Source organism: Oncorhynchus keta, chromosome 35 (genome assembly GCF_023373465.1).
Source record: "Oncorhynchus keta strain PuntledgeMale-10-30-2019 chromosome 35, Oket_V2, whole genome shotgun sequence".
Taxonomy (NCBI): Eukaryota; Metazoa; Chordata; class Actinopteri; order Salmoniformes; family Salmonidae; genus Oncorhynchus; species Oncorhynchus keta.
Window position 1 is genome coordinate 27864890 of NC_068455.1, and position 15583 is coordinate 27880472.

The following is a 15583-nucleotide window of genomic DNA, read 5'->3' on the forward strand; positions in this document are numbered from 1 at the left end:
GGTACCGAGATGAGATCCTCAGACTCCTTGTGAGACCATATGCTGGTGCGGTTGGCCCTGGGTTCCTCCTAATGCAAGACAATGCTAGACCTCATGTGGCTGGAGTGTGTCAGCAGTTCCTGCAAGAGGAAGGCATTGATGCTATGGACTGGCCCGCCTGTTCCCCAGACCTGAATCCAATTGAGCACATCTGGGACATCATGTCTCGCTCCATCCACCAACGCCACGTAGCACCACAGACTGTCCAGGAGTTGGTGGATGCTTTAGTCCAGGTCTGGGAGGAGATCCCTCAGGAGACCATCCGCCACCTCATCAGGAGCATGCCCAGGCGTTGTAGGGAGGTCATACAGGCACGTGGAGGCCACACACACTACTGGGCCTCATTTTGACTTGTTTTAAGGACATTACATCAAAGTTGGATCAGCCTGTAGTGTGGTTTTCCACTTTAATTTTGAGTGTGACTCCAAATCCAGACCTCCATGGGTTGATAAATTTGATTTCCATTGATCATTTTTGTGTGATTTTGTCAGCACATTCAACTATGTGAAGAAGTATTTCATGAGAATATTTCATTCATTCAGATCTAGGATGTGTTATTTTAGTGTTCCCTTTATTTTTTGGAGCAGTGTATTTATTTTCTACAGCACTTTCATTTACAAACAAGAATCTCAGACTGAACGCAAAAACTAATTTAGGGATCTGGCAGTTCATGGTCTTCCACAGCTTCAAGTGATGCTACTAGTAATGTAGAGTTACAATGGTCCAGGGGTGTCATGCACCCATCATTTTAGAGGGGGCACAAAGTACATGAGGATATGCCAATTTTTCTGCATGGCTTATGTAAGCATACCTCTTTACCTGGTGTCATTTACCAGTTGTCGATTGTAATTTTGATGTGTCATTCTGACTGTTGTATATCACACATCTCGATATGCTGCACTAACACGCCTAGGATATTACACCAGTACATACGATCATATAGGCACATATCATAAGGTGCCAGATTGCATTTAAACCAAGTATTTATCCGTCTCTAGCTGTCTGTATCCTCCTGACCGGTGGTGCTTTTTAAAAAATAACTAATATGCTTCTCTGCATCTTTGCCAAAATCTGGGTAAAAGATTGAAAGGAATGTGAGCTTTATTCAGTACATTTAGAAAGTCTAGCAACCTTGCCAGCAGGCATTCCAGCTAAAATGGTTAGATTAAGATACTCTAATTTGACTGATAACTAGCTACCAAGCAAATTCAGGCTGTGGTTGGTAGATTGGGAACCCATCTAGCTTGCTATTTTAAGCTAACTTCATAAAATTGTTATGTGGCTAGTATTACAGCAGAAACTAAATGTATTTTATTTATTCATCAAGGAGTCAATAGGCTACATCACTTGTCAAATTAACTTATTAACATACCACCTGCAAGTCCTACCCATCATTGGCTCTATACTTTGCTCCATGGTTCACCTTGGAAGGAACCACTTACTAGGGAGAATTGGGATGCCTCTTGGCCTGGTCCACTCAGTGTGCCCCCTCTGTCAAATACTGCTGACAGATTTTTTTTTTAAAGAATTAAGGTAAAACATGGGCTTAAAAATGAAGTTGTCATTAACCTAACATCTGAAAAATGTGACAGATCTGCACATGTCCGTGTGCCCCCTATGAGCATGACACCTTTGTTGTCTGGTGATTGGCCGGTCTTCAGCATGGTCAGCCCCAATAAAAGAGCTTGGCTCACTAAAGCATTATGAACAATTTCTTAATCTTGTCAATAATGAGGGAGTTTAAAAGCAGTTTAAAAATAACAGTATGAATAGAATAACTTCACAGACACTAATACGTCATCCCACATTCAAGATGTATTGTCAAGTGTACACATTGTCCAGAAGTAAAAAAGGCAACTGAAGCTTTGGAAGCACCATAGCTAAAAGGTACAGTCAAACATACAAACACAAGAGCAGCACTGATTGTATGGGGGTGGTGGGCAGTCAAATGCTTTCAGAGTCTGGGTGAAGTGATGCAGTGATCTTGTGGTCATGCCACTGACCTGTGTTGTGGTCATACAGTCTTTTGTGGTCATGGAGTTCTGTTGTGCTGCCTAATAGTATTTCTTTGGCATAATTCTCCCTTTAGGCTCTATGGAGCAGAGCTGTGGGTGGTCTAGTTCTGCGGTCCTGTTCAGGGGTTCTGTGCCCAGGTGACCACGATGACACACAGACTGAGCAGTCCCACAAACAGGCCGAAGATCAGCAGACATACAGCCTGGGGGAGGGGGGGGTGACATCACTTTAGTATTAAATACAGTATTATATACAAACAACCACAGGTAGTCATAATCATTACATTGCCAGATGTTATTGTAGAATAACTATGAGTAGATGGCTATATAAATTCAATAGTGATGTTTTCTTGAGTTTCCAGCCATTACAAATTCCTATTTTCTATGAGTTGAGGCTAAACAACTCCAGTATGAGGATGAATTGGGGAAGTGTGCACTTACCCCCACAGACTCCATAGACTTGAGCGGCTGGTTGCTGAGCCGGAGGTAGAAGATCCCCGGGAACACAAACAACAGGCAGGTCGTCGTGGTCGAGCCTGGAGGATGCAGAGGCACAGGCGGTAAAACATCAACAGCTCAGAACATACAGTACACACACAATATACTTAACGCCCAAATCTAACTATAGATTAAAAGACCGTCACTCTAAACAAGAGAACATTAACCAACCATTTGAAACCCATTTATCTGATAAGGACCTAACGTATGAATGCAAATGGTACAATAATAATCCCCTCTCCCCTCAAAGAAAACCCAATGACTAAACACCTACCCACAACCCCGAACACATTCCTGATGTCAGGGACAAGAATGGCCAGCAGCATCACCACAGTCAGGATCAGGAGAGTGGAGAAGATATGATACACCCAGGAGAGAGGCCTATCTCCACAAAACAGCACTGACATTGCCTTCCGGGCCTTTAGGGCAGACAGCACAGGTTTAGAGCAGTCATACAACTGGACTCATTAAAATATGGTACTGTGATTGGAGGCAAGTCATAACTTTCTATGGGACAGACATGTACATTCTTGGTCATTTAGCAGATAGAATGTCCCAACTACTCATATGGAAGCACGAGAGTGTAAGCAAACAAGCAGAAGCAGAGCAGTAGTCTAAAAGGGGTACAGTACTTACAGGGAAATGGATGAGGGGTACAGTAAGCAGCACAGCCAGCAGGATGGCCAGACGCACAGCCATCACCAAGACATCACGCGGCAGGTACGTGTCATAGCTTATCAAGAGCTCTGAGTCTACATGGCCTGTCAGAGATATAGCAGAGCTTGTCCTAATATTTCTTAATTCCATAACTTTTTAGATGGGTGTATTGTTAGATATTACTGCTAGGAACACAAGCATTGTGCAACACCCGCAATAACATCTGCTAAATGTGTGTATGCAACCAATAACATTTGATTTGAGTGAAGGACTGGTCCAACATTTTGGAAGGAGGGGGAGACACCATGGATTGAATAGTTTCAACCAGCGCTCTCTCTGTGAGGTATCACTGTCCGCTTACTGTAGAAGGTGAGGTAGCCAAACAAAGCAGAGATCAGGTAGAGCAGGAAGCTCAGAGAGATGCTAACATTGGTCACATTCTGCATCCTCTTCTTACTGGGCCTAAACACACATCAGGAAAGTGATTCATTATTTCAGTATACATATATTTAAAAAGGCCCCACAATACACACATGATAACTGCAAAGGCCATGATCATTTCCATAGCAATATGCTGTGAACGTAAACAGGAAATGACTGCCCACTCAGCCTTGTAGTTTTTCGGAATGCTCTTCAATAGACAGAAACATGGCAAAATGGTATTCAAGAGCAAAAACTTCCTAAAATGCATCTGGTAGAAGTAAATTCATCTACATATATACATTTAGTGAGGAAGGATGGGGATAAACGGCGGCTGAGGTCATTATGCTCGATTAACAACAAGACAGAGAGCGACCCCATGCAGGCCGAGGGTTGTCGTAAGGACATCGAATACACAGGTATATACAGTATGATGTGTATGGGATGTGTTAGGCAGGGTACTGACCGGTCCATCTCACTGTAGATGGGCAACACGGCAGTGTGGCAGAGGAAGGAGAAAGCCAGGGTGGGGATGGTGTAAGCACTCTGAAACACACCAATCATTCACCACACTGCAGTCATTTAGGCCTTAGCAGTTTATATGGTAACCCAGGGAGGGGGAGCAGTTTATATGGTAACCCCGGGGACCCGGGGGGAGCAGTTTATTATACGGTAACCCGGGAGCGGTTTATTATACGGAGGGGGGCAGTTTATTATACGGTAACCCGGGGAGGGGAGTAACCCAGTTTATTATACGGTAACCCGGGGAGCAGTTTATTATACGGTAACCCGGGGAGGGGAGCAGTTTATTATACGGTAACCCGGTAACCCGGGAGAGGGACCGGGGAGTTTATTATACGGTAACCCGGGGAGGGGGAGCGGTTTATTATACGGTAACCCGGGGAGGGGGAGCGGTTTATTATACGGTAACCCGGGGAGGGGGAGCGGTTTATTATACGGTAACCCGGGGAGGGGGAGCGGTTTATTATACGGTAACCCGGGGAGGGGGAGCGGTTTATTATACGGTAACCCGGGGAGGGGGAGCGGTTTATTATACGGTAACCCGGGGAGGGGGAGCGGTTTATTATACGGTAACCCGGGGAGGGGGAGCGGTTTATTATACGGTAACCCGGGGAGGGGGAGCGGTTTATTATACGGTAACCCGGGGGGAGCGGTTTATTATACCCGGGGGAGCGGGGGAGCGGTTTATTATACGGTAACCCGGGGGAGGGGAGCGGTTTATTATAACCCGGGAGGGAGCGGTTTATTACTGTAACCCGGGGGGTAACCCGGGGAGGGGAGCGGTTTATTATACGGTAACCCGGGGGGGGAGGGGAGGGGTTTATTATACGGTAACCCGGGGGAGGGGAGCGGGGACCCGGGGGGAGCGGTTTATTATACGGTAACCCGGGGGAGGGAGCGGTTTATTATATGGTAACCCGGGGAACCCGGGGGGAGCAGTTTATTATACGGTAACCCGGGGGGGGAGCGGTTTTTATTATACGGTAACCCGGGGAGGGGAGCGGTTTATTATACGGTAACCCGGGGGAGGGGATCTGGTAACCCGGGGGGAGCGGTTTATACGGTAACTCAGGGGGAGGGGTAGCAGTTTAACCTGGGAGGGACGGTTTACGGTACGGTAACCCAGGGAGGGGTAGCAGTTTATACGGTAACCCAGGGAGGGGTAGCAGTTTATACGGTAACCCGGGGAGGGGGAGCGGCAGTGTGTGTGTGCGGATCGAGTAGTTGAAGCAATAATAGTAGACATTACCAGCTAAACTGAAGTGTGGTAATGTCACACGTGTTATTCCATACACTGCACAATCCTGCACTCTTAATGACTGGGAAATGTCACCAGCGACCAACTAAGAACTAGAGACAGACAGTGCCATTTACTGAAGCGCTAAAAGAGCCATAGGACTGCTTCTGCAACTGTCATCATTATACTGCACTACTTATTGCAGCTTACCAATTATTATATAGCTTCTGTGTGTTTTATGGACTACATATCCATGGTTGATGAAGACAACTTTTCAACCAATGCATACCTTACTGGAGATGACGAAGAGTTTGGGCGTACATTCCGAGGAATTGGATACCTGGAAAAATGTTATGAACAGAGAAAATGGAGCAAGGTTAAAGCTATTCCATTCTTTTAAAACTTTTTTAAAATGAGACCAATTGTAAAAGGTGGCTAAACATGTGAGCGTTGTTACGGTAGATTAAATTCCAGTCATGGCTGTGGAGAATGGTAAATAGCAGCCATTTAAAAATGGACCCAAAGCCATGACTGTGTACAAGGAAGCAATAGTGCTGCGCTTATACCCAACAAGGTCAACGGTCACTTCCTTGTACTGGCGAGGTCATAGGTACTTCCTCCGCTCCAGGACTGGCACCAATCACAGTGCAGTGTTCCCTGGTCTTCGTCATACATAACTAGCTCAGTCAGCCACCAAAGCCTCCCATTCAGAAATTCAATCTCCAGGATTGTGTCCTATAGCCTAATCCTATGGCCCTGAACCAGGCCTGCAGTAAAGCTCACAGCCTTCAGGTCAATGTGACCAACAGTTTTTGGTGTGTGTGGGGCCAGGGCAGTTTGCATTGTGGTTGTTACCTGGTTAATGCTCAGGGTCACATTGCTTGGGAGGGGGCAAGGGATGGCCCATTTCTTGACCACAACCTGGGAAAGAGGCAACAGGTCAGATGGATTATGGAGGAAAAGAAACAAGTATTTTACAAGCATAAGATTTGAACTGAACTCACCACAACTGTAAAGAAGAGAATGAAGAGGAATGCAAGGCTACTGGTGTAGCCCAAGAAACCTAGAGGTTGGAAGGAGAGGAATGGTGATATACACAGCCATCAAAGATTCAGGGGCAAGAGTGCCAGATGACGAGACCAAACCAGGCCACTCACCAATCTTGGGCAGCAGAGCCAGAGGTAGAACCACACACACCGTCATCAGAATCAGCAACGTTTTGCCATCTTCATACCAGGCCCCCCTACAGAGAGATGGTCAGAGAGGGGGAAAGAGAATATTGATAGTTGATATCTTCAGAACACCCCCCCCACCAGTCTTATGATGAAGACACTAATGGGGAATCTCCCTCTCCCCTGGAAACCCGAACAAAAAAATTGTCTCCATTTCATGCTCAAATATAGCGAGACAGTCTCATCATGTGGTATACATTAAAGGCTTTAACTCTCACAAACCATAACAATTATGTAATTCACATGCAAACGTTCTGTCAGATGGGGCATGATTTCAATCAGTTTTTTTTCTGAGGGCGAATAATATTTTCCTTTGCTGAGGGATAGCCTTGGCAATTTATTCAGAAAGCGGGTGGTGGGAGAGCGGGGGGGGCGAAAGGGTGACATGTGGAAGGCATGCTGGCTCCGCTGGGGTCGATTGGGATGGGAGTGAGTGGTGGCTCTGGCTGCTGTGTGTTGGGAGGGAAGAGACGCAGTGTGGGGTCATGGGGGACTGGCTCCAGGGCTGTTTATGGGGCTCCCAGTATCAGCAGCACCTGCTCTGACCACATCAACACCAAGTGACTCGTTTGGCAGTTTCACGGCTCCTGGGTTACCATAGTGGCCCAGTCTTCTCTGTCTGCACGGGGTGGACATTCTTTAACAGGATGCTATGTAAACAGCCACTCTGACCCAAACGCCTGTCTCAGCTCAAACCTAAACCCTTCCTAGGACAATCAGGTTACACTACTGTTCAGTTCAGAACCTTTCCTCTGCTTCTACCAAAGGGAAGCCCATATCGCCACTGGCTATCTGGAGGATGTGGATCAACCCTGGTTAGATTACTCAATGGAGAGGGGGGGAAAAAAAGATTGTTGAAATGCCCGTGAAATGTGCTATAACAAGCTGCAGGATGGGACTGAGTTTTGACTAGCTCTGCCAATGAGTCCATCTCCACCAAGTGTTGGAGATTAGCATAAATCTGGTCAATGCAGCAGAAACCCATCCCAGCTGTCCATGACCGTGCTTGGCATTGTCAGTGGCCTTTAACAAGGGCTCATTGACTTACTGTAGGCAGTACATAATTCACTACAGACACGACTCAATCTCCAAAATAGACTACAACTGACTGCCTTTCACTCTGGGATACCAAGATAAATGGAAATGCTTTTTAATATAAATCAACTTGGGGTATTTAGCATTTAATGGGCTTCAATATGAGCGTGTTAACATCCCAAAGCCACTCATCAACAGCACAGTTGTTTCCCTCAGCACGGCCGTAATTAAAATGGCAAAACTGATATCCCGTTGTATCGCTCTGATTCCAGGGAACATATGCAAGAGATTTGGGGCGAGGCAGTGCCTCTAATACAAAGCAGCTGTGAGGGGAAGAGTCAGATGTTGACGGATTGGGCCGAGACCAGCCACAGCTATCGCTCAGCTCAGTGTGGCTGATAATAAAGTGATAGAAGTTACATTCTAGGCCTTGGACTTCTCTGTGGGCTGTTCTCAGGAGGTAGGGAGGGGAAGGGGTACGTCTTCCAGGCAGCCAGGCCTAAATGAAGGACAGGACACTGATGGAGTCTGAGGAATGGTTCTCAGTCAGTCAGTCAGTCGTACAGTTCCTTCACTGCTGCTCCACGTTACACAACACCACTGAGGCTTTCCTCCAAGCCCTACTAGACAGTGTTTTGTGGTTTGGTGACATATTTCCTCCACATTCTTCATGTGATCTTAGCTGAATCTGATGCCTGGCTAGGTATGAGTACTTCATTCCAGGTTTAGCTGCCTTGTGGTTAGAATCCTTAGTCTTATGTCAGTTATTTGATCCAAATCTGCTCTATATGGCATTTTACCTGTGTCAGTCATGTGATTAATGCACCATATGGACAGAAATAACTGTTAGTGATAAGGCAGATAAAACCACACGAGGAATGTCTTGGTAACTAGTTTCTAAATTGTTTGAATAAAAGCTCATTTGAATTGAAAATGCAGGAAGTGTATGCATACCCAGAGGTCTCTGGGCTCAGGAAGCTGGCAATGGCTGCAGGAAGCTCTGTTTTCAAGATGAACATGTATGACGACATGGCTGGGGAGGAATATCAGAGACGCTCATTATAGTTAAAATCACATTTTTCACACACAAGCAAATAGTCAAATATGCTGTGCCAACCAAACACAGGTCAGACAAAGGTTAAGAATATTAGTCCACATCTCTCCAAGCTGACAGAGGTGGAGCAGCAGACTCCGGGGATCACCCAGCTAAGCCCAAATTGCAGATACTATGCAGATGTTTCCACTGCAGAAGCCCCGTCAGGGCAGCAAGAATGGAGAGGGAAGGAATACTAACAATAATGATCCCTGACACTAATCCAGGTATTTCTCCTCCTCCCTCCTGCTTCCTAGGAAACAGGATATTGTATGAGTCTCATGAGCCGCCCCCTCCCTCTCACCCAAACTCTTCTGACAGCCAATCATAGGCCAGGCTTTAGGTCACTTCCTGTGGGTCAGACTGCCCACCCCTAATATGAGAGAGCGGGACAGAGGGAGCAAATGATGTGAGGTGAGAAGTGCTTAGGTCAGGGTAAGTGAGAGAGTGTTAGTCAGTTGCTATGGTTAAGGGAGGCAGCGTTATGGGTATTAGATTGGGGAACGAGGGAGGGCCAGGGCTAGCTGCCTGGACCAGACTGCCCTGGGGCTGGACTTCCTGTCTCCTTTAAACTAAACTAACCTGTACCCTTATCCCTACTAATCCACTCATTAGAAAACGTTTCCAACACTACTGCCCACACAGACAGCCACATGTACAGATAATCATTAGGCGCCTATCTTGGACTCGCACAGATGAAATGAACACTGCCTTTAACAGTGTATTTTCTCATAGGATTTGAGGTAACCCCAGCATCAGATGCCAACTTGTCTCTGCCCTGGCCTTGATGAAGTGCAGTTACAGTGTTGGCATGCTTTACTATGGGGGTGCCAGGAATCTCCCTTTCTCAGACATAATAGCCCAGTGGTATGGCTACAGTGTGGGATATTCCTTGCTCACACGCTCAGTTCAGCTCACAGACACTATGGTAAATACAGTAGATAACACCTAGTCTGGAGTTTAGTCTGACGTATGGACCACAGAACCCCGACCTTCCTTATGGATTTGCATGTCCATACAGACATGGGGAACATGATGGAATTGTTTAGAGTCATGCAGTCATTTACGGTAAGTAGACAACGTCTTCCACAAGCCAGACACATTGGTAGTGGGGAATATACTTTCATCTCTAAACATAATGCCATGAGCATAAAATGATATTCTTTCAATCAAAAGCTGTTGAATTATGGTCTCTCAACAAAAAAAGGAGAGTTGGTGTAATGTATTGGTGTATGTACCCTGTGGACACAGTGGGAAGGTGTATTTAGCACAAGACAGAAGCACTTTCATTTCATTAAGCTAGTGGGCGGGGGTCTGAGAGAGTCCTAGGCCAGTGGTTCCCAACCCTTTCAGTTACTGTACCACCAACTGAATTTTACTCTGCCTGGAGTACCCCTGAATTACCCCCTCATGTGCATTTTACCAGTAGGCCTATGATCGCATGAGTCTTCTCAAGTACCCCGTGGATAGGCCAAGTACCCCTAGTTGGGAACCACTGCCGTAGGCCATGTAGTAATTAAGGTCGATAGGCCCATCAGCTTTTGGCAGGGTAGATAAGTGTTTACCCAGAGTGAGCTAATTGCACCCCTTACAAAAGGACGGATACAGGGGGGCATGGCAGTGCATAGGTCCCCTCTCAAGGACTGCCCCATGCTGGGACAACCAAACATTTTAAAAGGGCACTGCAATAATAATCCACTCAGCCCTGCTGCTAATGACTGGGCAAGAGAGAGCACCTAGGCTCCCATCTGTGTGAGAAGTAGTGCTGAGGAAGGGAGGGGGGTGGGGGTATAAGTGGGGGCTCCCATTAGGTCTCATCACTGAGGGGTGGGACTATGAGGGTCACCATCTGAGATCAATTAGTGCGTTTCAGTCCCATATGGAAGGGACCAGAGGAGACAGTGCCCTGAGGTTAAAGGTTATCAGGGACTCGGGCCAATGGACACACCAGGAAGAGTTGTGGTGCAGGGCCCTTTGGTTTCTAGCAGGAAGCCCAGTAAGACTGCAGTAAACACGAGTCAAATGAACAGTTTATTTACTATTATTTCATTTGACATTTACTGAACTAGGCAAGTCCGTTAAGAACAAATTCTTATTTACAATGACTGTCATTGATGCCTCTTGCACCGAGATTTTATTTATTTATTTTATTTCACCTTTATTTAACCAGGTAAGCTAGTTGAGAACAAGTTCTCATTTGCAACTGCGACCTGGCCAAGATAAAGCGTAGCAATTCGACACATACAACACAGAGTTACACATAGAATAAACAAAACATACAGTCAATAATACAGTAGAACAAAAGAAAAGTCTATATACAGTTAGTGCAAGTGAGGTAAATTAAGGAAATAAATAGGCCATGGTGGCGAAGTAATTACAATATAGCAATTAAACACTGGAATGGTAGATCGGCAGAAAATGAATGTGCAGGTAGAGATACTGGGGTGCAAAGGAACAAAATAAATAAATAAATACTAGTATAGGGATGAGGTAGGTAGATACATGGGCTATTTACAGATAGAGCAGTTTACAGATCACTGCACCTGTACTTAGCCTGACAGCTGGTGCTTAAAGTTATTGAGGGAGATGTGAGTCGCCAGCTTCAGAGATTTTTGCAATTCGTTCCAGTCATGGGCAGCAGAGAACTGGAAGGAAAGACGACCAAAGGAGGAATTGGCTTTGGGGGTGACCAGTGAGATATACCTGCTGGAGCGTGTGCTACGAGTGGGTGCTGCTATGGTGACCAGTGAGCTGAGATAAGGCGGGGCTTTACCTAGTAGAAACTTGTAGATTACCTGTAGCCAGTGGGTTTGGCAACGAGTATGAAGCGAGGGCCAACCAACGAGAGCATACAGGTCGCAATGGTGGGTAGTGTATTGGGCTTTGGTGACAAAACAAATGGCACTGTGATAGACTGCATCCAATTTGTTGAGTAGAGTGTAGAGTATTTTATAGATTACATCACCGAAGTCGAGGATCGGTAGGATGGTCAGTTTTACGAGGGTATGTTTGGCAGCATGAGTGAAGGATGCTTTGTTGCGAAATAGGAAGCCGATTCTAGATTTAATTTTGGATTGGAGATGCTTAATGGGAGTCTGGAAGGAGAGTTAACAGTCTAACCAGACACCCAGGTATTTGTAGTTGTCCACGTATTCTAAGTCAGAGCCGTCCTGAGTAGTGATGCTGGACGGGCAAGCAGGTGCGGGCAGCGATCGATTGAAAAGCATGCATTTAGTTTTACTTGCGTTTAAGAGCAGTTGGAGGCCACGGAAGGAGAGTTGTATGGCATTGAAGCTCGTCTAGAGGTTAGGTAACAGTGTCCAAGGAGAGGCCAGAAGTATACAGAATGGTGTCGTCTGCATAGAGGTGGATCAGAGAATCACCAGCAGCAAGAGAAACATCATTGATGTATACAGAAAAGAGAATCGGCCCAAGAATTGAACCCTATGGCACACCCATAGAGACTAAGAGGTCCAGACAACAGGCCCTCCGATTTGACACACTGAACTCTATCAGTGAAGTAGTTGGTAAACCAGGCGAGGCAATCATTTGAGAAACCAAAGCTGCCGAGTCTGCCAATAAGAATGTTGTGATTGACAGAGTCGAAAGCCTTGGCCAGGTAGAGATGCCGTGCCTTAGACCGCTGCACCACTCAGGAGCCCTAAAAGGAGTGGAGATGCCGGGGATTGAACCCAGAGCCTCATACAGTTACAGGAAACATGTCCAGCTTTACAACCTCCTCACTCCCGCCAGTGACACATGATACTGTGACATCATTGAGGCTAAACCAGGTCTGCCTCACCGTAAGATGTTACTTCTCAATGGTGCTACCTCATTTCAAATGTTACAACTGCAGGATGCAGAATTGAGGAACTTAAGAGCAAAGAAACAAAGCTGATCTTACCTCCAATGTTTTGGATGAGAATACTGACTCCAACAAGAACCTACAAATAATTTAAAAGGGCGTTACTTGAATGATAGATTATTTCCTACGCAGGTACAAAAGTGAAATATCATGGTTCATAACATTCCACAACTGTGTAGTACAATACTAGGCGTACAAGTCAAGCTTCATGTCTTACTTCCTTCTTGATGGAAACAGTGAATAATATTTATTTGTGACTTATGATTTGTTATTCGGACTCACTTTGCCTGGCTTCTGCAAGGCTCTGCCTCCTAGGTCTTCATATGAGGTGATACCTATGGGTGACAGAAACACATCAATCCACCATAAACAAACAGTGTACATTCTCTACAGTTCACACCTAATCTTAAACAGGAACTATATGGAAGTGTACTATAATTCTAATTCCCATTGACATCTCATCTAAACCAACTCTCAGGAGACATTACTGGTAGTAACATACTCAAGATGACTGAATTAGAGGTGTGCCATCACATGACTGATCATGTGGGTTTATTTTAGCTTCTCTAAGAGATAAGATGGAATGATCTAGATTGATAGTATTACATTGTCAGCCTAATCATGCTATATCATACAGATGTTTGATATGAGATCTGAAGGCCAGCTCACCGGTTTGATCACACAGCTTCAGTAGGAGGTGTATAGAGTAGGCTGCCAGACTGGACACTAGCAGCAAGAGGATACTGCAGACATGGAGCCACATTAACATCACAGTGACATACATATAGATACAGTTGTAGAGCTTGTATAGGAAAGCTGAGCACACAAAGGATTTAAGAGGCAGCGCAATTTCTTCTTAAAAATATGCCTGGATGTGTCCTACTCACCAAAAGCCCACTATGCCTGTGTTGGCCATAGCGTAGGCCAGGCCCAGGATGCCACTGCCCATGATGGCATTCATCAGGTTGAAGACCGAGGAGGTAAAGGAGGCCCCTTTAGCCCTTGGCTCCTCTGCTCTCTGGAGAGGTAGCGGAAGAGCGAGGGGGGGCATAAGGAGAGCTCAGTCAATAACAAATCAATATACAACTCACTACACAATAGCTTACTTTACTTGAAAGCACAATTTCTGATACAAAATAATCAAGGGACACACGGACTGACTACTACTTAGGGGAAACCCTTCTGAGATACACTGGTGTAATGCTGATGAGGATCACTGCCCTATAATGAAATGTAGGAATGGAATGAGGGATGAGTGGATTTGAGCTGCCTGAGCTGTGTATATTAAGGGTGATGCCTGGCTCGGCAGGGCCTCTCTATTAGGGAATACCCTGGAGAGATCCAGCCACAACCCTGGTGTCAGTGTCACAGCAAACAGGAGTATGAGTCTGGATTAACATACACGTTTTTGGAGCTGATATAACCAAGGTTACAGCAGTGGTGGACAGGAAGTGCACTATAATTACATCAAATCAAATGTTACTGGTCACGTGTTTAGCAGATGTTATTGCGGGTGTAGCGAAATGCTTGAGTTTCTAGCTCCGACAGTAAAGTAATATCTGACAATTTCACAACATACAACACACACACAAATCTAAGTAAAGGAATGGGATTAAGAAAATATAAATATTTGGACAAGCAATGTCAGAGCGGCATATACTAAGATATAGTAGAATACAGAATACATCATATACATATGAGATGAGTAAGGCAAAATATGAACACATTATTGAAAAGTGACTAGAGGACGATATAGGGACGAGCAGAGAAGCCGTAGTAACATGTCTGAGGTGCTCCAATTCCCATGTAAGTTCATTTGTTTCACAGCAATTAATCACCATAATGAGTAACCAGTCCAATCAATCATTTTAAAGACTAGTGTTGCAATGCTTGAACTTATTAGGGGTCATTATTTTCTTTGTCATGATCTCTAAGGTTCACTTTACAGTGGGATGTGTGAAAATGCCAAATTTAACAGACAAAATTACAAAGAAATATGTAGCTTACCAGTCACTCACTATCTGCTGGCTCAAGAAGAATAACTTTTAACAAATCATTGTGAGATGTGGACTTTGCAATGCCAAACAGCCTGAGAAGAGAATGTGCATGATTTCCAAAGTGCTGTGGGAGACAATGCAAGTGAACTAAAGTGTCATGTGAGATAGAATTGTACAGATTGAGCATGTGATTCATGTTCACTAGCTGGGTCCTGCCTTCTATTTAACCGTTTCACTTTCTAACATAATATAGACTCCCTACTAGAGACCAGTTGTAGTAAACTAGATTGGGATTGTAAACCGGTTGCCAAAAGTAACGTTACTGAAACTCAGACTACCATTGTCGGAGTGAGCACAAGGTTATTTAACGTATGCCTCTTAATTCCCGGCTAGAGTGGAGTGCTGACTTACATTTCCCAGGAGAGGATTGGTCTCGCAGCCCATGTCATCCGCAGCGGCCCAATGGTCAGAGTGGACGTTGGTGCCTTCCCCATTGATACTCATGTCTCCAGGTGACTTACCCTCTTGGGCAAGGCGTTAGTATAATGTTACTTTCAACAACCAATACAATAGATACCTCATCTGTGCAGTTCGTGGTGGCTGTTCACGGCAAACGCTTCCTTTAACCAACAAAATATGCTCCACTATTAGAAACGTTCTAGCTGTGTTTGCAACTTCTCACAGTTGATTTGAGGTGGTCATATGACATGAAAACGCTTCCGCATGTATTCGTCGCCTTTATAGGTCGCACCACATTTTTATCAAATCAGAGATCGACAGTTCCATCTGACGAATCATGTGGCTGCAAACAAGTCCACTAATGATGACATAAAACATGTGCGCGTTATGCAGAGCCGATGTTGAGGTGATGAGTGCGTTTCAATGTTTACATTTGTACTGAATAAAGTAATCTTTCCATGCAATATCAAACAGTAATCGTTCAGTGTTGTGTGTCAATTATCCGCTTTTTATT

General features: G+C 45.2%; 1 protein-coding gene across 1 annotated transcript; it reads right to left on the bottom strand.

The window, feature by feature from the left end:
* Positions 1 to 1834: 1834 nt before the first annotated feature.
* On the bottom strand, positions 1835 to 15335 carry slc38a6 (solute carrier family 38 member 6). The gene is made up of 16 exons (XM_035752169.2): positions 15022 to 15335; positions 13501 to 13631; positions 13283 to 13356; positions 12896 to 12948; positions 12653 to 12692; positions 8610 to 8688; positions 6546 to 6631; positions 6393 to 6451; positions 6244 to 6309; positions 5678 to 5728; positions 4096 to 4175; positions 3571 to 3671; positions 3189 to 3313; positions 2827 to 2971; positions 2496 to 2590; positions 1835 to 2257 (listed from the first exon to the last, which is right to left on the bottom strand). The coding sequence occupies exons 1-16, from the start codon at positions 15112 to 15114 to the stop codon at positions 2174 to 2176; spliced, it is 1362 nt and encodes a 453-aa protein (XP_035608062.1). The 5' UTR covers positions 15115 to 15335; the 3' UTR covers positions 1835 to 2173.
* Positions 15336 to 15583: the final 248 nt, after the last annotated feature.